This window comes from Pituophis catenifer, unplaced genomic scaffold (assembly GCF_029215685.1).
Source record: "Pituophis catenifer annectens isolate HBS135680 unplaced genomic scaffold, rPitCat1.0.hap2 SCAF_11, whole genome shotgun sequence".
Classification (NCBI taxonomy): Eukaryota; Metazoa; Chordata; class Lepidosauria; order Squamata; family Colubridae; genus Pituophis; species Pituophis catenifer.
In genome coordinates, this window is record NW_027256891.1 from 6,346,783 (window position 1) to 6,373,341 (window position 26,559).

At 41.7% G+C, this 26,559-nt stretch overlaps 2 protein-coding genes across 4 annotated transcripts in view; one reads left to right on the forward strand and one right to left on the reverse strand.

Annotated features, from left to right (window-relative positions):
• Positions 1 to 709: 709 nt before the first annotated feature.
• On the forward strand, positions 710 to 16,937 carry ZC3H12B (zinc finger CCCH-type containing 12B). The gene is made up of 5 exons (XM_070952140.1): positions 710 to 1,374; positions 3,258 to 3,397; positions 9,725 to 9,959; positions 13,169 to 13,275; positions 14,614 to 16,937. Exons 1-5 carry the CDS (start codon positions 767 to 769, stop codon positions 16,044 to 16,046), a joined length of 2,523 nt encoding a protein of 840 aa, XP_070808241.1. The 5' UTR covers positions 710 to 766; the 3' UTR covers positions 16,047 to 16,937.
• A 4,883-nt stretch (positions 16,938 to 21,820) lies between these two features.
• The window catches only part of LAS1L (LAS1 like ribosome biogenesis factor), a 29,443-nt gene continuing 24,704 nt past the window's right edge, over positions 21,821 to 26,559 (reverse strand). The window contains exons 13-14 of one of the 3 annotated variants that reach the window (XM_070952143.1): positions 25,395 to 25,539; positions 21,821 to 22,159 (exon numbers count right to left, since the gene is read on the reverse strand). In XM_070952143.1, coding sequence (XP_070808244.1) covers positions 22,069 to 22,159; positions 25,395 to 25,539 — 236 coding nt within the window. In that variant the 3' untranslated portion in view covers positions 21,821 to 22,068. Of the gene's footprint in view, positions 22,160 to 25,069; positions 25,215 to 25,394; positions 25,540 to 26,559 lie in introns of those variants that run through there. The other 2 variants (XM_070952142.1, XM_070952141.1) reach the window with 2 other exon arrangements.

Here is a 26,559-nt window from a genome sequence, read left to right on the forward strand (position 1 = left end):
GCTGGGAAGGTCAGAAATGGAAATCGCATGGCCTCCGGATGCTGCAGCCATTATACCAAATGCCGGTTGCCAAACACCTGATTTTTGATCACATGATTGTGAGGATGCTGTAACGTTCATAAGTGTGAGGATCAGTTGTAAGTCACTGTTTTCGTTTCCATTGTAACTTTGAGTAGTCACTAATTGAATGGATGCAAGTCAAGGACTACCTGTATAAGTGTATAAGAAAAACATGAGACTTGTAGTTTTTATATGAGGGAACCACTTTTAATGCTACTTCTCGTCTTTGTAGTATGGCATCAAATACGCTGTTTAAAAACTGGTATGATTTTTGCTGCTACTAAATTTATGCACTTCTGCTTTAGCATAATCTGAGGTGTGATATATTTCCGCGCGAGCGGTTCTTTTAGTTTATCTGGATTTGAGACCTAATTTACTTTTCTTTCTTTTTTCTCAAAAAAGTTTTTATTTTTATTTCTCATAAACATATTTAAATGTACAATCCTTTATCCACCATTTTTCATTCATCTTATCTTTTAACTTTTCTTATTGTGGCAGATTGCTACTTGTCACTAATTTCCTTTTTTTTCCCTTTTATTTTATTTTTCTTCCCTCCCTGCCAAAAAGTTGTGCAATTTTTTTTGTGACTCTCAAAAATCAAGACTGGTTTAAGAAGCAAGCCACAAGATGATGCAGCGGTGCACACATTCCAAGCACTTTTGGCACTGAGAGCAATTTGAGGGTATCTCACCAGAAGGTCAACGTGATGACGGCCTGGTCTATGGTGGAAAGGCTGAAAATGGAGAAGAGGCATTCCCAAAATGAGAGGACTGTTGAGCAAGTCAGTGGGGATTGCAGCACCGAATCTGAAGAATGGACAAGCTCCGAGAGTGAAAATGAGCAGCCTTGCATCAAGAACAGCTCCAGCAACACCCTACCTAGGGAGAAGGACATTCCCCTCCACAAGCCTCACCGGCAGCTTTGCCGCTCTCCTTGCTTGGATCAGCCCAGCTTCTCCCAGAGCAGCCTTCTTCAGGATTTAAAACTGGAAGATGGTAAAGTGAACTCAGACAAAGAATATCAAGCGAAAATTGATTTCGCTTTAAAACTGGGCTACGCAGGGGATCAGATTCAAGCTGTGTTGAACAAGTTGGGGGCAGATGCTCTCATCAATGATATTTTGGCTGAACTTGTGAGGCTTGGCAACAAGGCTGAGAATGAAGGGCCGGCTAGCCTTGGAAGTAGCACTGCTCCCACGGGTGGAACAGCTGCCAAGGAGGTAACCAGCCCCGAGCTGTCCCTGGAGGAGGATGTTGTGGACAGTTCTGACAACTTGAGGCCGATCGTAATTGATGGAAGTAATGTAGCAATGAGGTAATTCATAATTTTGTGCTGTTTTTGTTGCACCTGCGCCCCTCTTTTCTTGCATAAAAACCCTTGAAGGAAATCAGCATCCAGATAAATGTTTATTTCAAATGTGGATAAGAATATACAACAATGGATTCAAATGGCAAATTTTGAATTCTATATCCAGGTACATCCGATACAGATAGTTCTGGACCACATTTGAACCCCAGATTTCTGTTGCTAAGTGAGACAGTTGTTAAGTGAGTTTTGTCCCATTTATAATCTTTCTTGCCATGGTTGCAGTAAATCACTGCAGCTGTTATGTTAGTAACACGGTTGTTAAGTGAATCTGGCTTCCTCATAGACTTCGCTTGTCAGAAGATCGCAAAAGGGGATCACATGATCCCGGGACACTGCAATCTTCATAAATACGAGTCAGTTGGCAAGCATTCAAATTTTGATCATATGCCCATGGAGAAGTTGCAATGGTTGTAAGTATGAAAAATGGTGATACGTCATTTTTTCAGTGTGGTTGTAACTTTGAATAGTTACTAAATGAACTGTTGTAAGTCAAGGACTATCTATACTACCTTACAAGGTTTGAATCTGCCCATCCACTGAGAACATCCTAAAAATGCCCACAAAGTGTCCCTCCTCACTGAAGATTAGGGAGATGTAGACCATATGGGAGTCCTTTTCTATTATATCCCTGTACATTGAACTTTTTATTCCTGAGGTCTATGCAGCACTCCTATGGCCCTGTCCCATTGAACTGTTACCCCTAGATCAGCGGCCCCCAACCTTTTATGTACCTGGGACATATACCGGTTCTGTACTGGTTCTGTGGAGAGAAGCTTTTCCGTGGATCAGAGGGAGCATGGCTTCACACGCTGCCTGCATCCCACACGTGCACAAATGGGACTTCACTCATTTGTGCAGCCCCGTTTCTGATATGCTACAGACCAGTGCCAGTCTATGGCCCAGGAGTTGAGGACCTCTGTCCTAGTTGATTGTTGGAGGTGTCCATTTTGGGACAGACATTTAGAGCTAGTGCACCTTGAACTGTTTCTGGCACAGTAATAATCTGCCCAGAGTCTTCTGATTCAGGCATACTATAAAAACAAATTTATTCTGTTTGGATGCCACTAGATTCCAGCTGACTCTGGATGACTCACAATAAAATAGCAAAAACAAGAGATATAGAGAATTAATCAAAACAGATTTTAAAAAAAACAATGTGGCAACACAGAAGACATAAAATCTCACAAACAAGGTGGTGGTGCTGATGTCCCATCCACTCTACCCGATGGCCTGGGTAAGAAGCCAAGTCTAGACAGCCCGATATGTCATCAGGGAGGGAACTATATGGATCTCAATGACATCTCATCATTGTAGAACAGGGATCTCCAACCTTGGCAACTTTTAAGGCTTGTGGACTTCAACTCCCAGAATTCCCCAGCCAGCAAGAAAACAGAGTGAAGTTTGTAGGGTCCAATCTTGAGTCGATCACCGGACCAAACATTTAGTCTTCCAAGCTTTTGAGCTCGTCTACAACCCATCCTCAGGGAAATTCTCTCTCTCCAGATTGTGTGCCATTCTCTCTCCAGAATGGGCGTATAGTCTAGAGACAGAGAAGTTCCCTGAGGATAGGCTCCAGCACGAGTCTGAAAGCTTGGAAGAATAAACCTTTGGTCCCGATGACCGACTCAGATTGGATCCTGCAACATTATCCTAGGACACATATATTTGCCTTCATTTGCGAGAATGAAGTTTTTCTGTTTTTTTTCTAGATCTTTAATACTATCTCCTAAATTTTAATAAACGCCTTTCCCTTATGTATTAAATTTTTTCTCAGCCATCTTCATTAAGATATATCAGAAATAATCTGAATTATTTTTGTTCGTTTTCAGCCATGGAAATAAAGAAGGATTTTCCTGTCGAGGGATTCAGCTAGCTGTTGATTGGTTTCTGGAAAAAGGTCACAAAGATATAACAGTATTTGTGCCAACCTGGAGGAAAGAACAGAGTCGACCAGACGCGCCAATTACAGGTAACAATTTTGGGACTGGCATAACTGTTTTAAGATCAAAGATGAGGATTTTTCCAATAGGATGACTCAGTTACTCTGTCTACTATAATACTGTAGACATACATACTGTTTTTGCAAAATATAATAGAAAAAATTTGCATGACCATTTAAATCTTATGGGCTATATTAATGCTTGCATTGAGGAACATTTTGAACCACGTGAGTTAATTGGTACTTATTTTGTATTCTAGTTTATTGAATGCTCAATTTGCTTAAGATAGTTTCCACTTTATACAGGTAGTCCTCGACTTATGAACACAATTGAGCCCAAAAGTTATGTTACTAAGTAAAACGTTTGTTAGGTGAGTTTTGCCCCATTTTATGAGTTTCTTGCCACTTTTGTTAAGTGAATCATTGCCAATTACCAATTGACTTTGCTTGTCAGAAGGTTGCAAAAGCAGATCACACGAATTCAGGACACTGCAACTGTCATAAATATGAACCAGTTGCCAAGCATCTGAATTTTGATCATGTGACCATGGGATGCCGCAATCATAAGTATGAAAAATGGTCATAACTCACTTTTTTCAGTGCCATTGTAATTTGAACACTCATAAATGAACTCTTGTAAATCAAGGACTACCTGTACTCATTTTTAATATATTGTGAGCCTTGTTAAAAGTGGGATATAAATTAACACAAATGTAGTATCAGTGTCCCCCCTTTCCCCCCCCTGACTGATTTTTCTGGAAATCAAAATGGAATTAAGGAAGGGCACAATGGGGAAAATTTTGTGTTCAAAGAATATTCTGCAAATTGCTGGAAGAATTTATTAATCATTTGGGGAAGTAGCTTTAATATTTCATAACTTCAGGAATAGCTTCAATCAGCTTCATCTGGCAAGTCCTTTTGGGGAAAAGAAGTTGTCAGAGTATTGGTGGCATTTTAGTAGGAAAGAAAGAGATACTGAAAGGATTTAATCCCATTCCATCTCTTTAGATTGAAGTAGGGGCTTTTGAGGCCTATTCTACAAGCCAGAAAAGTCATGGCCCCATCACAGGAACACTGTATAATATCATTTGTTGCTAAGAGCCTTGCTGTAAGGATGAAAATGACTCCATTATCTTGACTCCAAATGTGACAGACAAGCATTATCTTGAGTTTCTGAAGCTTTAATTTAGAGTTCTTTTAACACTTTTTTTTCTTGCTGTTCTTTAGAATTCCTCATTCATACATTTCTCTAGATGGAAAAGTTGCTGCTCACTTGACAGAGGAGCTAATTTTACAAACAAGCACCATCTAGTGAAAGAAGATGACAGCAAATGTCAATGAATTCTGGAATTTTTAAGGATTTTGATGAATAGAAGTCCCAATGATTTGGAGAAAACCCGTGTTTTCGTCACCCCCCTCCCCATATGGTTTCCTTTCATTTCACTAGATTTAATCTAAGCTTATTAAATCTCTCTTATGCCCACCTAACAGTTCTAAAGCATGCAAATTGCTTCGGGCAATTGGGGAGGAAAACGCCGGAAAATATGATGCATGGAGGCAATGCTCTTTTTCCTCCCCGATTCCCTGAAGCAATTCACAGAGCCACGCACCCTCCTCCTCCTTTTCCGCAGTCTCACTTTCTCTTCTCCATTGTGGGTGGAGACAGCAGCCAGGAATGGATGTTCTCGCCTGTTCAGCTTGAAGGACTGAGTCTGTAGCAAAATTAAGCTCCGCCCTTGTTGCTAGGATTATCCAGCTTTTTTCTCAGTCCTTCAGACTGGACAGACGTCTTGGGCTGGGTCTCTTAACCACCTTCCTTTCAGCCTTTCCTGGTTGCTATCTTTGACATTTTGGACTTTTATTCTTTTTATTCTCATCGAACTGTGAGTTGCTGAGAACCTTGTCCTCATTGGACTTGGTTCCTTTCCCCTGCAGACTTGCCTGCCTGGGAGGAGACACTTTAAAGAGTAAAGATTTAAAAACTGCTGGGCGGAAAAGACCAGTAAAGACCGGTTGTTTCGGCTTGAGGCCCTCATCATCAGACAAGTCCGGTTCCAGGTGGTTGACCTCGTCAAGAGTCGCTGGATTGGTCATGTGTGAAAGAGCCAACAACACCGATTCCAGACAGGATAGCAGATCATCCTGGATGTCCCGCACAGGAGAATTAGAAACCTTCCAGAAGGATCTTTGGCGGGACAAAGATAGCCAGCTTCTAATGACATCTGAAGAGCCCTGGAAAAAATCTGTTGGAGGTTATCAGGGAGGTTATCAGGGAGCACACATTCTCTATTGTGTGCCAGGAACGGCCTCGGCAGATTCCTCTAGAGGAAGAGGAGGAGGAGTAGAAGCTGAGGGCATAGTAATTCCCCACAATCCAGAAGTGGAAACAGATATGGGACAATCCCGGAGAGAGACCTGGTCAGGTGTCATCACAGAGGGAGGAACCTGGGGAAGCTCCTGTGAGGTAGGGCCCTTACTCTTGCTGGCCTTATTGTAGATTTTCTGCAAGGCTTGATCCCTGCGCTTCTCGTCTCTAGTGGCAGCTGAGCTGAGGCAGCGAGGGGCATGATGGGAATGAGAGTTTTTGCCCTTGGAGGACACTTCCATGATAGAAGGTGCCTGAGAAGTACCTGGGTCTGTGCTCAAAGGCATCCTATCTGACTGGTCAGTAGACCCGGCCTTCCGGCCATGTTTTGATTTGGAAAGTGCCTTAGGCATCTTTATGACAAATATAAAAGGCTCTACGCCCTTTTGGGGCAAGGCAAATTGCAAATGGCCGCCTCAGATAAAAAGAGGCACTCAGGGCAGTTGATTGCTGGAGAGACAATTCAATGGGAACCCCCCCCCCCAGTTCCAAACACAGAGGCCCACTGCAAAGCGCAAATGTGCTATCAGAAAAAATTGAGCACAAGGTGCCAATGGAGTCCAGTAATAGACCAGGGAGCCCAAAACTCCGGAAGGTCACAAAATGGTGCCCAACGGCCAGGCAACGGAGCACGAAGCTCCTGAACAATCAATGGCGACCAACAGTTAAGCAACGGAGTGCGAAGCTCCTCATGGCCAAAACAGCTCTCAGAGGCCAGGCAATGGAGCGTGAAGCTCCTGACGCCCAAATCAACTCCTCAACGGTTAGGCAATGGAGTGTGAAGCTCCTGATGATGAAATAGCGGCTAGCAGCAAGCCAACTGAGCACGAAGCTCCTGGGACAGCAAACAACGTGGTTGCCTGTGAGATCGTTGTCGTCAAGCTGGGAATGCTCACTGCGGAGGGCTAGCTTCTTTGATAATTAGGCAGGCAGGAGTGGTGGAATCAGCAGCTGATCTAAGCAGTGGACGGCCTCGTGCACGATGGAATTAGCAATGGCCGTCCGCGCAGCTCTCAATGGAGCGCGAAGCTCCTCACCAAATCTCCGGCTTGCCACGTTCACCCCAATCCTCCAGGAGAAAAGCCTTCATGGTGCTCTGGAATGCCTGCAAGTTCAACGGAGCAATGCTAGCCGGTGAAATGGGGAGGGGGATGTCTCCTCCCAGGCAAGCAAACCTGCAGGGGAAAGGAACCAAGTCCAATGAGGACAAGGTTCTCAGCAACCCACAGTTTGATGAGAATAAAAGGAATCAAAGTCCAAAATGTCAAAGACAGCAACCAGGAAAGGTAGAAAGGAAGATGGTTAAGAGATCCAGCCCGAGACGTCTGTCCAGTCTAAAGGACTGAGAAAAAAGCTGGATAATCTTAGCAACAAGGGTGGAGCTTAATTTTGGTACAGACTCAGTCATTCAAGCTGAACAGGCGAGAACACCCATTCATGGCTGCTGTCTCCACCCAACGAGAAGGTGCGTATCACCTTCTCTTTCTGACCAGATCCATCTCTCGGGCCAGGAGCAGAAGCCGACCGCCCTCAGCCTGGGTCGTCTGGAGAAGGGGCAGGTTGGGCGGTGAGCACCTTGCCTTACGCCTCTCATGTAGAAGTGCCCGCTTCGCAAGAGTATCGCCTCCATGCATTGTGTTTTCCGGCATTTTCCTCCCCCGCCCTCCTCCTCAGTGACTAAAGGAGAAGAAAACTCTGGGCACATTGAGAAGACATACATTCCTGTTGCTGGAAGAAGGTCGAGGTTGGTTTCCTCCCCCCCCCCTTTTAAACTGAACTGCACTGCTTTTCTGACTTGTTGATAAATGATCCTGGGAGACAGCAACAGCTGGCCACTGCGGAGGCGGCGCTGATCGGTTTCGGGCGGTCAAAATGCCAAGCGGCTGTGGGGAGCTGAAACGTTTCTCCTTCACGCTGTCCCCCCAGCTACTCAATGCAGTTCAGTTTAAGAGAGCAAGTGGGGGGGAACCAACCTCGGCTGCGGATGGAGCCCCTCTGGGCACGAAGACTGTTTGGGAGGAGAAAGTGGCTGAGGAAGGAGGACTGCAGGCGCATGGGAAGACGCAAGGATGGGGAGGGGGACTGCAGGAGAGCAGCCCTTCTTCCAGCAATAGGAGTGTGTGTTCTCAACGTGCCCAGAATTTACTTCTTCCCCTTTAGCCACTGAGAGCTCCAAGTTCTCCCAGGGTCTGCCTGGAAGCAGCTCCAGCAGTTCTGACAGCTGCCTTCACAACTTGTGCAAGGACTGGCGATCTCCACTCCCTACAGCAGTAGACTTCTCTTTAACCTCCCAAGATTTCTGCCTCTATAGCTGCTGTACAGCATAGGGTGAGGGTGGTCCGTGCAGACGACCTGCAGGCTTCGGGTGTGCTGAATGGGCTTGCATCTTCAAGGAACTGGTGGCTTGCTGGACGCTGTACAGGAGGTGTAAGGCAGGGCACTGCCACCTGAAAACACTGTTGCCACGATCTCCTCTGCCTGGAACTGCCTGAAAACGCAATGCTCTTTCTTTGCCTCCACATGCCCCATTTTTGGAATCGGGGAGGCAGCGGAGATCTCCAGGCAGCAGAGATCACAGCAACAGTGTGTTTGGGTGGCAGCGCCTTGCCTTATGCCCCCTGTGCAGCGCCTGCTTCGCCAAGCAAGTCCCGACCTCCGCGCTTCCCCAGGCCGCTTCCAGAATCAGGCTCCGACCAAGGCAGCAAAGGCGCAGGGGACTTGCCGGAAGCCTGGCACCATGTTTATGAGATGGCAGCGTCCAGGAGGACTGAAGTACTGTGTCTCTATCGGGCCTTGCTGCAAGAAAGCCAGGCTTTCAACGCCTATAGGTAGGAAGACGGGGGCATCTCGAGAGTGAAGCCTTTGGTGCCAAGTCCCTCTTCTGTTCCCATGACAATCATACCCCACCCCATACTGCCCACTCCAGTTAAATAGAGTGATAAGATTTGTTTTAAACTGATAAAAAGATCTGTGCTACTCGTTATCAAAATCCAAGTGGAAGTGAGGACACTGCTGATCCTGATGCTGGTAGGCAGAGGCAGAATTATTTTTTTCTTGTTTTCCTCCCCAAAAATTAAGGTGCATCTTATACTCTGGTGCATCTTATACTCCAAAAAATATAGTAAACACTTACTTTAGAATGGATGAATATAAGAACTTGGCAATAATCACACTTTCCAAAGTAGATGATTTGTACTGAATTTTACTGGCTTGCTCTCAGTGAGCTCCTCAGAAGTTGGAGCAATATGTGAATGACAGTTTATTTATTCTGCCTTAAGTTCGTACTTTTCCATGTTCTTATTTTACTCTCTACCTTTTCAAAGGTCCTTAAATATTTGAAAACAAATGTAGAAAAATACTTGATGGGTAAAGGCCAGAGGAAACCTAATTACAGGTTTAAATCATTCTAGAGTAGTTGGTTTCATGAGAAATTCACTATAGGCAAGATACTATTTTATCACGCTTAATATCTTCTTTAAAATTATCCTATAAATTATGACAAAAACTTAATAGCATGGGGAAATGATGACTACGATATGAACTAGAAATGTTAAGTATATAAATATATGTAACTTCTGTAAAATTCTTTTAGAATCCTTAAATGTAGCTTAGATTCTACAGCAAGTAAGTCATTGGTCTGCTTCACAAGCTCCCCAAACTTTGGGTGTGGCCCCAGAGAAAATTATCTTATCAAAAAGTACTTTTTTGATGTGAGAAACTGAAACATGATTGCATATATAATATAGAAAGTATTAACTAAATTTAAATATAAATCAATTCAAGCCTACTTTTTACTTTTAAAGCAAAGTGTGGTCTAGAACTTGAAAAAAAGTTATGGAATCCTGAACTAAAAGAATTAAATAAACTCAATGAACCAAATGGGTCACATTAATCCCTATAGTTATATAACTGCCAACAGTGACAAACCGTAATAAATGCTCTTTATCCAAGTACCTTGATCTTAACATTCTTATGTAAATCCAATTTTGCAGACCAAGAAATCTTGCATAGATTGGAGAAGGAAAAAATTCTTGTTTTCACCCCATCACGGAGAGTGCAAGGGAGACGAGTCGTCTGCTACGATGACCGCTTTATAGTGAAGTTGGCCTATGACTCTGATGGCATCATTGTGTCCAATGACAATTACCGGGACCTTCAGAATGAGAAACCAGAATGGAAGAAATTCATAGAGGAACGGCTGCTTATGTATTCCTTTGTAAATGACAAGTACGCTATTTCCCCTCATGTGCTGTGCACAAATCTTCCTTAGAGAGGTTTCCTCTCTAATTGTCTAATTCCGATTCTCATTACATTCTCATTACAGATAGTCTTTGGCTTACACCCACAATTGAGCCCAAAATTTGTGTTGCTAAGCAAGGCAGTTGTTAAGTGAGTTTTGCTCCATTTTACAACCTTTCTTGCCACAGTTGTTAAGTAAATCACTGCAGTTGTTAAGTTAGTAACATGGTTAATAGATGAATCTGGTCTCCACATTGACTTTGCTTGTCAGAAGGTCACAAAATGGTATCATGTGATCCCGGACACTGCAACTGTCATAAATATGAACCACTTGCCAAGCGTCTGAATTTTGATCATGTGACCATGGGGATGCTGCAATGGTTGTTTGAAAACGGTCATAAATCACTTTTTTCAGTGCCATTGTAATGTTGGTCATTAAATGAACTTCGTAATTTGAGGACTACCTGTATTTGAAAATAGCATGGCCAAGAATTAATGTCTGTGAACAACGTAAATAGTAGTTAACTGATTTAAGTATTTGTTCTCAAAGTTTTCCTATATTCTTCAATTCTTCTTCTTTCTCCATAGATTTTGTTCTAAGCTAGAATAACATTTTTTCCTCTTTAGTGAGAAAAGGCTCCAATCCTGTTAGATTTTTGGTTAGCATTTTTTGCTTGTTTTTCAGGTATCTTTTACTTTTACGTGGAAAGTAAAGATTGATTGGCAGAAGCTGCTTTCTGAATTCGCTACTGCTAAACTACAAAAGTGGTTGTGATCTTGGCTTGTTAGTAAAGGTTGCTGCTTTGAGACTCAGCAACAATAGTTTTGTTAATGTCCCTGATAACCACGATGGGTGGTCACTGACCTCAAGCCAGACATCCTAGAATGTGAAGTCAAATGGGCCTTAGGAAATCTGAGCAACAACAAAGCTAGTGGAGGTGACAGTATTTCAGCTAAGCTAAGATTTCAAAATCTTAAAAGATGATGCAGTAAAAGTGCTACACTCAATTTGCCAGCAAATTTGGAAAACTCAAAAGTGGCCACAGGATTGGAAAAGGTCAGTTTATATTCCAATTCCAAAGAAAGGCAATGCCAAAGAATGTTCAAACTATCACACCATTGCACTCATTCCACATGCTAGTAAATTTATGCTTAAAATCCTAAAAGCTAGGCTCCAGCAGTATGTGGATCGAGAACTACCAGAAGTACAGGCAGGATTTCAAAGAGGCAGAGGAACTACAGATCAAATTGCCAAGATATGCTGGATCATGGAGAAAACTAGGGAGTTCCAGAAAAACATCTACTTCTGCTTCATTGACTATGCTAAAGCCTTTGATTGTGTGGATCACAACAAATTGTGGCAAGTTCTTAGAGAGATGGGAGTACCAGACCATCTTATTTGTCTCTTGAGAAACCTGTCTGCAGGTCAAGAAGCAACAGTGAGAACTGGACATGGATCCACTGATTGGTTCAAAATTGGGAAAGGAGTCCGGCAAGGCTGTATACTGTCGCCCTGCCTATTTAACTTATATGCAGAGCACATCATGAGAAAGGCAGGGCTAGATGAATCAAAAGTTGGAGTTAAGATTGCTGGGAGAAATAACAACAACCTCAGATATGCAGATGATGGCAGAAAGTGAAGAGGAATTAATGCAGGTGAAGAAGGAGAGTGCAAGAGTTGGCTTGAAACTAAACATTAAGAAAACTAAGATCATAAACTAAGTGCATATAGTCAAGGCTATGGTGTTCCCAGTTGCAATCTATGGCTGTGAAAGTTGGACCATAAGAAAGCTGAGCACCAAAGAATTGAGACCTTTGAACTCTGGTGCTGGAGAAGACTCCTGCGAGTCCCTTGGACTACAAGGCGATCAAACCAGTCAGTCCTAGAGGAGATCAACCCTGATTGTTCTTTAGAAGGCCAGAACCTGAAGATGAAACTCAAATACTTTGGCCACTTAATGAGAAGGAAGGACTCCCTGGAAAGGAGCCTAATGCTGGGAACGATTGAGAGCAAAAGAAGAAGGGCGTGACAGAGAATGAGGTGGCTGGATTGAGTCACTGAAGCAGTAGCCGTGAGCTTAAATAGACTCCAGAGGATGGTAGAGGACAGGAAAGCCTGGAGAATCGTTGTCCATGGGGTCACAATGGGTTGGACACTCCTTCGCAACTAACAACAACTGTCTTTCTGTGATTTCATGTCAGCGCTGAAAGAGATCATAATTTGGAACGCTGACATCAACATTATTTTAAATCACCATCAGTCTGTGTTCAGTATGCACTATATAGGTATATTAATGGTCTCCAGGGGATGGTAGAGGACAGGAAGGCCTGGAGGAAAGTAGTCCATGGGGTTACGATGGGTCGGATACGACTTTACAACTAACAAGTATAATATATAAATCTGTGTCATGGCCAATTTTAATGTAAGAATATTGTGTAACCTTCTTAACCACTAGATGCTAGTTACTTTATAGATTGCAGAATAACAGAGTTTGAAGAGACCTTGGAGATCTTCTAGTCCAACCATCTGTTTAAATCAGGAGACCCTACACAATTCTGGCAAATGGCTGTAATCAATCTATTAAAAACCTTCAATAATGATGCAGCCATAACTTCTGGAAGCAAGCCATTGATTAATTGTTCTCACAGACAGGAAATTTGGAACAATCTACCCCCAGAGATACGAGTGATCTCCGACCTTCGGATTTTTCGTCGGGCCCTAAAAACTCATTTTTTCCAGTTAGCCAGTCTGTCTTGATTTTAGGGTTAGTTTTAAAATTTTAATATTGATTTTAATTGACAAGTTTTAAATTATGGGCCAAATTTATAAATTATTTTAACTTTATTTTTTAACTGTGATGTTTTGTATAGATGTTTTTATCTTGGCTGTTCACCGCCCTGAGTCCGAAAGGAGAAGGGCGGTATAGAAATTTGAATAAATAAAATAAATAAATTTCTCCTGAGTTCTAGGCTGGATCTCATTAATGATCTCCCAACCGTTACTTCTTGTCCTGCCCTCAGATGTTTTGGAGAATAGGTTGACCCCCACTTCTCTCTCACAGCTCCTCAAATATTAGAAGACTGTCATGTCTTTCATTCTCCAAAGTACCTGCAGGCAGGACAAGAAGTAACAATTAGAAGCTTGTCAAAGAGATTAATGCTAGGCAGTTAAATTTGACTATGTTTCATTTTTCTAGGTTTATGCCACCTGATGATCCATTGGGACGCCATGGCCCTAGTCTTGAAAACTTCTTAAGGAAAAAGCCAGTGATACCAGAACACAAAAAGCAACCATGCCCTTATGGTGAGTAGGTTACTGGAGGGATTTGGAGAAATTTATGTTCTCGTTGGCTGGGAAATTCTAGGCATTGAAGTCCATAAAACTTTAAGTTACCAAGTTTTGGTGACCCCCTCTCTAAAGGTTTGAGGAATACTTTCAGACTGCATAGCTAACATTTTTTTAAATTGGAAATTTGTAGTTCCCTGAATCTCTGGAAGATTCCAGGTTGGGGAATATTAAAATAAACAATCAATTTATTGAATAATTATATTATTATTTTGCATCTCATAATGCAAAATAGTAGTAGTAAAGTAGTACAGCTTTGAAGAAAATACAATTTAAATTTATTGGCTAATCAAGAATTTACTCTGAATTTTTAAAATTGGGAGGCAGCATAGAAATACTATTTCTTTAGTTTATGCCACCTGATCCATTCAACATGATCTTTGAAGGTAAAGCCTTAGTTTTTCTGCTCTCTCTTGCCTCTCTCAATTATATCTACAGCCAAGAAATTCATTTTGTTTAGGATCTAATCTGGCTCAGTCACTGGGATCAGAGGTTTTGTCTTCTGAGCGTTCAGACTCATGCTGGAGCTCATGCACAGGGAACTTCTCTGTAGCAGAGTATGTGCTGTTCTGTGTGTGCTATTTATAGTGCCTGTTGTAAGTGGCTTTTTGGATGTAGATTGGGGTGTGTCCATGACTGGCTTTTAAGTCATTGACTGTTGTTTCCTTGTGCTGACCAGCCCTCGCCTTGCAAGTATTTGATAGACTGGTGGTAAATCAGTACTCCTGTTGCCTGATGAGGGGCCTGTTTTCCAGGCTTCAGTCACTACTCTGGCTCTTTTTGTGCACACACTCTGCTAGAGAGAAGTTCCCTGAAGATGGACTCCAGCACAAGTCTGAAAGTTTGGAAGACAAAGCCTCTGGTCCTGGTGACCAACCCAGATTGGATCCTGCAGCATTATCCTGGAACATGTATATTCACCTTCATTCATTTTGTTTTTAGATAGGAATAGATCCTAATGATTCTCTTTGATCACTTAGAATAATACTATCACAACATAACTGTGTTCTAATTTAGCTGTATCTCATTTTGAGTGAACATTTATAAATGAATATATTTATTTGTGAGGTCTGCTCTAGCTGCCTTCATGGAGCATTGTCACTCGGATTAAAACCTTGACAAGAATTTGGATCTGTTAATAAGGAAAATTGTGGACCTTTTATCATGATGTAAGAAAATACCAATGTCTTACTTTATGTTTTTGTGGTAAGAGCAAAAGATTTCACTAGGATTATCCAGTTAAGATATATAGTTGGCAAAGAACATTCCTAATCAGAGAGGATTTTTTTCCCCCAGGGAAAAAATGCACGTATGGGCACAAATGTAAATATTACCACCCTGAACGGACAAACCAGCCCTTGAGATCTGTCGCAGATGAGCTTCGCATCAGTGCAAAATTATCTGCGGTGAAAACCATGAGTGAAGGTGCCTTGGCCAAATGTGGTTCAGGGCCAGCCCTTTGCAAAGGAGGGGAGAACATTTCAGAAGTGAAGCGCAATCCTCCGAAACGCCAGTCTGATCCAAGCATCCGGTCTGTGGTGGTGGAACCGGAGGACCGGCTGTCGATAATGCGGAAGCCTGAGGCAAGCTCTGTCCCATCTCTTGTTACGGCATTAAGTGTCCCAACGCTTCCACCTCCTAAAAGCCATGCAGTTGGGGCTTTAAACGCTCGGTCAGCGAGTAGCCCTGTGCCTGGGTCTTCTTCTCAGTTCACCCATCAGAAATCCTCCCTAGAACACATGGCCAGCATGCACTACCCTCCAATCCTGGTCACCAACAGTCACGGGGCTTCGATCAACTACACGGACCCATACCCCAAATACGAATCTTTGGGAGACCATGGCTATTATTCTATGCTCAATGACTTTTCCAGTTTGAACATTAGCAACATCCATAACACAGATTATTATGGAGTCGATCTAGACCAAGGTATCTACTCAAGAAATTCAAGCCCATGTCCTGACAGTTGCTTAAGCCATGCAAGTGATGACTCTTACTCTTCGTATACCGACCTGTACCTGGGTGTAGGAGATGTGGGTTCAGAGGATCACACTAAAGTTCCTCGAATTCCACCGCAAAACCGACTTCAGCCTTTTTCTCATGGCTATCACGAGAGCTTAACTAGAGTTCAGAGTTATAGCACTGAAAGGCCCAAACATACTCCACGCAAGCATTCAGCTTCTCATTTAGCATTACACGTCCAACACCCTTTTGTTGGGGCACGATCCAGTTGCCCAGGGGACTACCCAGGGCCTCCAAACGTTCACCAATCATCAGCTACGGCCCAACCGAGCCGTGCACTGGTTATGACAAGGATGGATAGTGTTTCTGATTCGAGACTTTATGAAAGTAACCCTACTCGGCAGAGGAGACCCCCCCTTTGTCGAGAGCAACACGCCAGCTGGGATCCATTACCATGTGCAACCGATGCCTACTCTTACCATTCCTATCCCTTGAGCAACAGCCTCATGCAGCCATGTTATGAGCCCGTCATGGTGAGGAGCATGCCTGAGAAGATGGAGCAACTCTGGCGTAACCCTTGGATTGGGGTTTGTGGGGAGCCCCACGAACCACGCGTTATCCCAGAGCATCAGTACCAGACCTATAAGAATCTCTGTAATATTTTTCCTGCTGGCATCGTCTTGTCTGTGATGGAGAAGAATCCACACATGACTGATGCACAACAGTTGGCAGCTATGATTGTTGCCAAATTGAGAACAGGGCGTTAGCATGGTATCCCTTTGAATTCCTGGAGAGAAATACTGACTGCACCAAACCAATGTCCTGCAGGAGATACCCATGATCCTATAGAGATATTCTCTGTTATGGGAATAGTTTCCCGCTCTGGTATACCAATCTGTAGATTGTTTTGGCAATTGCATTGAATATGTGGTTGAAGAATTCTGTAAAAAGCAGATTGTATTATAAGTAAGCATTAAGTAATTTTTTTAAAGCTGGGATTTTTTTTAAAAAAAATGTGTATTTTACATGAAGTGCATACTTTTTGCATGGATATATACTGTTTCTTGAATCCAAAAGGTCCTATGTTTGAAATAAGTCCCTCAAACTTAGAAGCAATTATATTGCATGAGTGAGTTTTGTAGTTTGCAGTGTTAACTGACAAGCTGCTCCAAGGAAAATGCGCTGTGTGCATTTGAACATCCTCACACACTGAAGGTTGCCTGTTCTGGTCCATCTCATTCAAAGAACTTCTCCGAGGCCCCATCAGCTGCTGTGTCTGAACAACTCTCGGTTCTCTGGCAAATTCAGTTTGTGCCCACTGGAGAAATCTTTGCTCTCCAAGTGAGGAAAATGGAAAGACAGATTTTTTTTGGTGGTGGTGGGGGAGACTTATTGCATGGATGCACAACTAATGGGGTGATTTGGGGGGGGGGGGTGTCTTTAAGTCATGCCCTTTGGGACGAGGCCATCCGTGTCAAATAGATGACATGAAAGCAAGTAGGACAATACTCAGCTAAACCTTAATCGTCTCATTTCCACATAAATCTTGTTAAAATTGGCAAGTGTGGGTTTTAAAATACAATTAATTGTACAATTCAATTTTTTACAATCCAAAGGCGGTATAATTATAGCATCCTAAATCAAATTTCACATTTCAGTTTAGCCCAAGTACAACTAAGTACAAAATGAGTAAACACATTTTTTAAAGGGATTACCGGTAGATGTTGATGATAGAAGATGGAGTTGTTTTCTAAAGGATGTTACAGAATTGATAAACTTGTTTCAATTTTTCACTTTCGGATCCATGCAAAGGTATGCATTTGCTTCTTTGGAGCTGTTTGACTGACTCAAATCATCTCAGCAAATGTTTGGGTATTTTTGCTCAAGAGCGGGTAACTTTTGTAGCTAAATGTCTCCCCTAAGAGATATTTATCCAGGTGTAGTAGCTTTTCCATTTTCTTTTTTTAAAGCTGCCCTGAGTGGACACCCTTTTAAAATCCAAACATGTCTTTGAACATTTTGAACCATTACTAACTCGATATGTCTCGAGCTAGGACTTGTTGACTTCTACTGTAGTTTTTTTTCATGAAAGTCGAGAAGGCCGAGTTACTGGCCTTCGGTTTCTTCATGAGAAGGTGTGACACTGCCTAAATGTTTCTGACTAGGAAACACATGGAACGCGAGGCTGCCGTCAGGGTTGTTTCTGGTGTTTTGAGAATGGCTTCCAAGCTGCTTTCTGAATTTTTGTTTTCAGACCCAGGGGATTGGGGTTGTGAGGAATAATCCAAAGGGTGTTTCATGTTGCTGGAATAATTCCCAGCAATGCCCAGAATGGCTGCTTAATTTATTTCTGTTTGGCATCAGGTAGGATATTCAAGGTGGATCTAGACAGGGATGATGTCACTAACTGGGTGATTCTATCTCGGTGTCCACAACAAGTATACTTGTGCATTGATACTAACAAGAAAGAACTTGTTTAGATGATTGAGATTCTGCTGAACATATTAAAGAAGGCTACCTAGGGGTAGCATTTCCCCAGAATAGTGTTTTTCAACCTGGACAATTTTTAAGAAGGACTTCAACTCCAAGAATTTCCCAGCCAATATGAATTCTGGGAGTTGAAATCCACTCATCTTAAAATTGCTAAGTCTGAGAAACACTGCTCTAGAGAGAAGAATGACAGTAATTCATCTAACAACTTTCCAACCACAAGAGATGTTGATGTCACCTGCCTGTAGCATGTTTGCTCTTCCACAAAGCTGTCTTCTGATTTTAAAGACAAGCTTTATTTCCCTGTAGGAAAATGGTGGTGGATCACCTGACATGACCCCATGTACTTGTCATGGTACAGCTTTTTTCAAATTACTGCTGGCACACTGGTGGCTTTTTTTTGTTGTGGCTGCTATTGGATTAAGTTTGGATGGTGCACCATGCTGAGTTTACTGCATTGCAGACCCCAGCATTCCCAGTTTTATCCAGTGCTTTAAGAAGCACTGAAGAAAAATGCAGATTTGCCCTTTGGTTTAATCTGTGCCCTGAATATTCTTCGCAATATTTGGCCCTTTCGCTGTAAAAACAAAACAAAGAAAACCCTTGAGTTATCTAGACCCTTTTATCAATGAGGACAAAACCCCACTTTTTTTGAGATTTCTTCTCTTTTAAAAGTAGCTGAGAGCAACACCTCAAATAACCAGAAACGACTTTTTGTTTGTTGATACAAATTGTATCTTTCTTGATGTATAAAAAAATGTATAAAAGCCATCTCTAGATTAGCTCAATATTGTACTTTCATCACTATGTTTGTGACACTGTGTGTCAAAGGGGAGTAGCTCATGGAGGATTATAAATCTTTTTATTTAAAATGGGCACTTAGCAGTTTATAGAAAAAAAAATAACAGGCAAATTTTGAATTCCATTTTATTACTATAATGCACACTGCTAATGTGTGGGCATTTAAGAGCATTATGCTGCATAAATTATATATTGTCTATTTATTAATACATTCTTGCAGAGAATTTTTTTTGTAAAATACTCATGTTAATAAGACGTATGTTCATATTTATACATGGCTATTGACAGTAAAAGTGCTATACATCCTGCTTTTGTTTTTAAAAGGATCATTATAGAAGTATAGTTTTTCAGTTGAAATTTGTGTGCTCATATTTTTTGCATGGAATCCAGTTTCTCTCTCTATATATAAAATAGGTGTTTTCCATTTTATCCCTATCGTAAGGTAATCTTGTAAACAATTCTAGCAGAATCTTTCAGCACACCGAATGCTGAGCAAAAGCTACTGCATGGTTTTTTTTAAAAAAAATTAAGGATGAAAATATTTTACTGTCAGTAAAACTATATATTATATTCTATATATTGTTAGCAATATATTTAAAATGTTACAAGTCTCTTGTGTGCTTTCTTGGGAAGTAATGCTATGGAGAAGAAGTTGTATACTCTCTGTAGCACCTCTTTTCCTCAAGGAAGGAATTCCCTTTTTGTAAAAAAAATATTTCAGAATCTAATCTGTAAAAGCAAGTAGATAATGGCAATTTTAAAACAGTGTTTGGGTTTGGTTTTTTTGCTAATTATTTTTCTCTGAAACTGTTGTAGCATTTGTTAAATCAGTTTACTTCTTTCTGTCTGGATTTTTTCAATACCAGTTCCAAACTGACATTTCACTGCCTTTGTCTCTCAATGCTGAATTTCTTCTTATATAGAAGGGATGATATATATAAAAAATCACAACTGCCTATATTGTAAATACATGTTCTTTTAAATGCTCTTTTTGAGAGCAGAGTGTTTATTTATTTATTTGTGTATCAGGCGGCTATAATCGCTCTGTCTAGCTTGAAAAACCAGAAAACCCCATCCTATAAATTATTTATTTGCATTTGAATTTTCTGTAATATACTGTTAAATCAATATTTAATACTGTTTGCTTAGCTACTGAGAACTGGGATAGATGAAATAATTTTGAAATGTGAGCTTCAGTGATTATGTAAATATTTAGTAATCCTTTTTTGCTTGTATATCTTATAATTATTGTTAGTCCCTTTGTAGTATTTACAGTTGTTTACTTTTTTCATTGATAGAATTAAACATTACACTTTAATTGTTCCCAAAAAATATGTATATATATGTGTATGTTTATGTGTGTGTGTGTGTATATATATGTATATATATGTGTGTGTGTGTATATATGTGTGTATTATATATATATATATATATATATATATATATATATATATATATATGCATGCATGTATATGTATATGTATGTACGTGTACACACACACACACACACACACAGTTTTCTGAGGTTTTCGCGGGTGTTTGTATGTAGGTCTTTGGTTATTCGGGTTTTCTCCTGCGTAAAATTGGAAGTGTCTTGGCGACATTTCGACAAAGTCTCATTCGTCATCTTCAGGTGGTGTTTTTGGCTTCGTAGAAGCATGAAGCTGAAAACACCGCCTGAAGATGACGAATGAGACTTTGTCAAAAGGTCGCCAAGACACTTCCAATTTTACGTGGGAGAAAACCCAAATAACCGAAGACCGATATATATATATATTTAAAAAATCTTTGGGTTTTTTTCTGTTGACCCAAATATAAGGTAAGTCTCAATGACAAAGAATGAAGATATACTTTAATTGCCCTGATCCAATAAGATGGGGTGGACAACTATGGCAACTTTATGACCTGTGGACTTTAACTCCCAGAATTCCTAAACCAGAATGGTTTAGGAATTCTGGGAGTTGAAGTCCACTGGTCATAAAGTTGCCCATCCCTGCAGTGAGAGGTATGATAATGACTTTTATAAATGCAAGGAGCAGAGTGTACATCACAAGTGGTAGCCTCAACCACTTCTTTGGATAGTAGAATAAGGGAAAAGGAACATGGGCACCAGGAAAGGTCACTAGCTCTGGGTCAGGGCTGGCATGCATGTCTTGTAAATACTATAAACTGCAGTGCTTTTTCTCTGTAGCTGCATGTAAGCAATAATGGGCAAGGCCTTTCTTTTTAAGAAAGCATGCTCTTTAACTGAAATGGCCAAGCTCCAAAGCATCAGCTTCTGGGAGAGACCCCCATTTTTCCCCTTTATGAGACAATTCACACTTTTGCATATTGCATTGACATACATTTGCATATGGTTGGTTGTAAATACTGCTTTATCAAACCAGTGATGATCTTAGCTCAGCCTGAAGTTATCTTGGTTGCTTTCTGGTGGTCAGTGACCACAGAGCAAATATACTTGTCATTATGTTAAATGCCTCTCCCCTCTACCAGTAGCATCCATCTTTGTACAGGCCTAATTAAAAGAGGAACAGTTTTTGTGGCACTGTTGATGGACGCCCATCTTGACTTAATGCTGTAGTCTGAGCCGCCAAGTAAGGGTGAGAAAAAGTATAAATACTTCTACTGAATGCTTAGCACATTCAACATTGTTACAAGACTTGCACAGTGGTGCCCTCCAATTAGTTAATAAGTTAAACTACCTTGTGTGGTTTTGCAAGAGCCATAACCAATCTTAGAACAAACAGTTTATTGTTGGATGGCGTCTTTTTTTTATCCTCTTTCATAGGCTGCTACTTCTCCATTGATGCACTTTGTTCTTGCAGAGTCTTCAAGGATGCTAACAATCACTTAACCTGCTTACCATTCTAGCCTGCTTGAACCTTTGGTTTCTAGGGACCAGTCTGGATAAGAATGTTTATTCAATCTTTATCTTAGGACTTTTCTCTAGTGTTGTTGGAATAGTTCAAATTTCTGTGTAATACCTTTTGTAAAGATGCTTTATATCCAGTAATTAATGTGCATTCAATAAATGATACACTGACTTAGGCTCTGAAACTGCTTGTTTCCTCTTTGTAAAAAACAAAACCCACTTGGAGTTTCATAGATGGCTTCATCGGACAAATAAAGAGCAAGTGTATATATTTTAAATTTGTTTTTTAAAAACCTTAACAAGAACCTAACATAGCAACAATGATATACTGTACAAATTTATGACACACATGCTTTTTAAATAAAAAGCACACACCTATTAAAATATTAAAACATTTAATTATTTTTTTAAAATACAAAAATGAATTTAAGCAATGGACAGATCTGTTGAGTGGATTAAGTGTGCCTGCTTCTCCACACCCTTTAAATGTCCAGGAGGAATATCTATGATGGAGAAGTAGCTGCATTGCACCAAAAAGAACTTTCAAAGAGCAGGCAGGCATGGCATCTTTCGAGTGGCAAGGGAAACCTCCCATTGTGTTATATCATTGACATAGAATCTCCCACTCAAAAAAGCTGAATCCCACTCTTTAATTTATGAAGCTCGCTCTGGGTCCATAAGAGTCCTGCCGTAAGGAAACCAGACCATTCTGATGAGCTGTAGGAAAAAGAACAGGACAATAGTGAGGTGAAAGAACCACGGCACACAATTACTTCACCAAGCGTGGTTGCATCATGTGGTAAAAACTGGTGAAAGGGAACACCATCTCCTCCAGGAAATGGAGGGGCACATGAAGTATGATGGAATTGACCCATTCCAAGCTTCTTTAGGAAGCTTTTGGACAATTAGAAGATTCCAATCAAAAAGCAAAGCAGGGAGTAGGAAAATTTATCTGGGTCCTGGTTTATTTAGTTCAGACTGAAACAAGGGGAGCCATCCAAGCCTGATCAAAGCCTGAATTTGACTGGACAACAATTTATTGCAAATAGACATCGTTTATTTTGGCATTGCGAGTTCCAAATGGTTGGCTACATACGTATTTTACATAAAAATGAATAATTTATCAGAGCCAGTTTACACATGGGTTATTTTTAATAATGATTAAAAATAACCCATGTGTAAACTGGCTCTGATAAATGGTTTATTTTTTGTTTTATGCTGCCAAAGTTGTGTTTGAGTTGGACAGATCTATAGATGTTTGTAATCAATCCATCTATCATTCAAATCACATTGGAATCCAGAGAAATTGAATTGGAGAAATTAAGTAATTTGTGGCTTGGCACCCTGGGAGATAGTTTGGCAACTTATACATGGCATAGTGCAAGAACAAAACAACCAGCAATGTAATTACAGAAACTCTTCCGATTATTAGAATCACGTCCCCCCCAATTATTCCTTCTAGTTTGTCTACATTAACTTGGTACAGGTAATCTTTGACGTATGACCACAATGGAGACCAAAATTTATGTTGTTATGTGAGACATTTGTTAAGTGAGTTTTGCCCCATTTTACAACCTTTCTTGCCACAGTTGTTAAGTGAATCACTGCCATTGATGGTAATCTGGTTGTTAATCTAGCTTACCCATTGACTTTGCTTATCTTGATGTAACCAAACACAAAATGGAATTCATACTCTGGAGAATAAATGGTGCGGAGAAAAGCAGGTAACATTACAATGGCCCTGCTATGAACTTTAGAATGGGCAAAGCCTTATGAAAGAAATGTTTATGCCTATCCTAAAAATTTCACTGTTCGACAAAAATTTCTCCCAGAAAGCAGGTGCATCCTGTACGTCAATCAAGTTCTTCCTCTGGCTTGCAAAAGCAGGCGGGGAAAACAGTTGTTAACCCCTGTCAGTTTCCCTCTCTGCTCTTCAGCAACAGGTGCAAACTCCAGGAGTGACATCTGACAGGAAACACACACACACACACACACCTGCTCAGAACAAAAGCTGCTGTCTGAGCATGATTTCCAAGTCAAGATAACCTCCTTTTCTTACAAGCCACACTTCCATCATAAGGCAAGTGCACTTCTGCTTGTTTGCTAGAGCAAATGTTGCTAAGGATTCAAATAAAAACTCAAGGCAGATGACGACAAAGGGAATACAAACAGAATCGCATCTGAAACTGGTTCAGAGAAAAGCCTTTTTTTTTTTTGATATAGCAATAGCATTTAGGTTTATACAGGTAGTCCTCGACTTACGACCACAACGGAGCCCAAAATTTCTTGCTAAGTGAGACATTTGTTAAGTATGTTTTGCTCCATTTTACCACAATTGTGCCACAATCCTTGCCACAACTGTTAAGTGAATCACTGCAGTTCTTAAGTTAGCAACACTTAAGAGGTTGTTGTGAACTTGACTTTCCCATTGACTTTGCTTGTCATAAAGTCTCAAAAGGTAATCACATGACCTTGGGATACTGCAATTGTCATAAATATATGTCAAGTGTCAGAATTTTGATTGTGTGACCATGGGGATACTGCAATGGCCAAAGTGTGAAAAGGGGTCATGAGTCACTTTTTTCAGTGCCATTGTAATTTTGAAGGGTCACTAAATGGACCATTGTAAGTCAAGGACTATCTGTACTTCTGACCGAGGAACTCAGAAGATAATTATATTTCTCTTCATTTTATTCTAACAGTAGCCCTTAGAGCAGGGGTCTGCAACCTTAACACTCAAAGAGCCATTTGGACCCGTTTCCCACAGAAAAAAAAACACAAAATCTGGGTGGGCATGGCCAACTCCTCCTCCTCCTCCTCTTCCTCCTCTCGCGACCCCCTAGCCAGCTGTGGTGGGGCTGGGAGCGTGTGCATGAGTGGGGAGACCCTCAAGTGAGTGGCCGCCCTCCCCATGAGTGCCTTTTCTGTGCTTTGACCGAGCCTGGACGCTCACTTGAAGAGGGTCTCCCTGCTCATGCGTGTGCTCCTGGCTCCACCACAGCTGGCCAGGGGGTCATAAGAGGGGAAGGAGGAGGAGGAGGGAAGCCTCCGCCTCAGCCTGTGCTTGTTCCTTAGCCAGCCTGGATTGCCAAAAAGTTGCCAAGAAGAAAGAAAAGGAGCTTCTCACTCTCGGAAAGCCCAGTGAACTCTCCTTGGGACGCTTCGCTACTCCTTTCTTCTTTTTGGAAATCCGGGCTGGCTAAGGAACAAGCGCAAACCACGGCTTTCCTCCTCATCCTCCTCCCCCTGCTTCTCATGCACACCCTCCCGGCACCACCACAGCTGGCCAGGGGGTTGCAAGAGGAGGGGAAGGAGGGAAGCCTCTGCCACAGCTTGTGCTCGTTCCTCAGCCAGCCCAGATTTCCAAAAATAAGAAAGAAAAGGAGTATTGAAGAGCCCCAAAGAGAGCTCGCCAGCTTTCTGAGAAAAAGAGAAGAGGCACACACAGAGAGACATAGAGAGACACACACAGAGAGGGAGATTGGTGGCCGGGCCAGGCCAGTGTCTCAGGGCAGAGAGCAGGTTGCACATCTCCCCAAGCGACCAAGGCATGCCCAGCACCAACATGGCCGGAAGAAGCTCCAGCAAGAGTGAGGCACCAGAGAATCGGCCCCAGCAGCTTTTCTATCCCCCCCGTCGCCCTTACCTTCTCAAAACAGGCAAGAAGTGACTGGGAGGAGAGGGCGAGGTCAGCCAGTGATGGGACAAGGAGCCGCAGCAGAGAGCCCAAAGAACCCATGCGGCTCCGGACCTGCCGGTTGCAGATACCCACCTTAGAGACATTTCAAATTGAGAGGAGTAGGCAAGAGAGGCCCACCATCCCAAAGCCTTCCTCATTAATCATTATTATTCAGCCAAGACTGAACTAGCCCCCCCTCTTCCTTTTTCCGAGAGGTAACATTAACTCTTCTCCAACAATAGAAATTTCCCCAATCTCTAGGAAAATACTCACACGGTGTTGGGGGAATTTTTCCTGTCTCCATTCTCCAGTTGGTCAAGAGCCGACATCATGGTATAGTTATCCACTAGCAGGGTATCGGGATCATCTGTTTGGCCGGGTAGTTTTCCCAGAGGAAAATTTCTCCATTTCAGTTCATCTGTGTGTGGTGGTGGTGAGGGGGAATGGATAGACCTTAGCAAGATCAAGTATAGTCAATGATGGATAGAGCTCACCCAGGAAGTCACAGGAGTGGAGTTAAAACACTGCACTGAGCCAAAAGGGAACAATGTACAGCAGGAGTGTCCAACCTTGGCAACTTTTAAACCTGTGAACTTCCAACTCTCAGAATGCTCTGATACCACTGGAAATTGGGTAAAGTTGCTTGAAAGCACCTTGGTCGTCTGCTCTTTCAGAAACGGTCCCATCTTGGAACCAAACATTTTCAATCTAATCCATGGTGTGGCCCAGTGAGGAAGGACAGAGTCACAGCCATCCAAACATGATGTTCCATATGACAGGTCCTCAGCAAGAAGCTACACCCCTTGAGTCCCACTAGGTGACTTGAGAGAGGAGTCATGCCAACTCTGCTGGATATTACAGAAAAAGCAGATAGCTGGAGACAGGAGGTCTTACAAGTAATCTAATTGGGGGTAGGCCTGAACTAACTGTAGATTTTCTAGATACTGTTAGAAGCATGGGTTATCAACAACAGGCTTTTCCATCACTTGGAAAACCTAAATGTCTAACTACTTGAGAGATATCATAACAATAGGAAATTATCAGTTGCACACCTCCAAGCTCCCTTTGTCCAATAGCAGCTATCTTAGAGGATGGACGGGGTTTCATCCTCTGCTATAATACCATAGAAAAAGAAAAAAAGAGAGAGAGAAAGGAAAGAGAGAAGGAAAGAAGGAAAAGAAAGAAAAAGAAAGGGAAGGAAGGAAAAAGAAAGAAAAAAAGAAGAAAAAGAAAGAGCATCTGCTATTAAAAGGGGTATCCCATTAAGCAAAGGCAATTATGGGGCATAGTTCATCTAAACTCTATGTTCCTTTCCTCCTGCCTAAATTCCTCCAGTTTCGCACCTTCCAACCACTGGTTTATTTATACAAGTTTATTCAGAGATGAACTACGCAGCTCTCAGGCCCATTTTTTGCCCTTAACATGCCAAACATGCGAA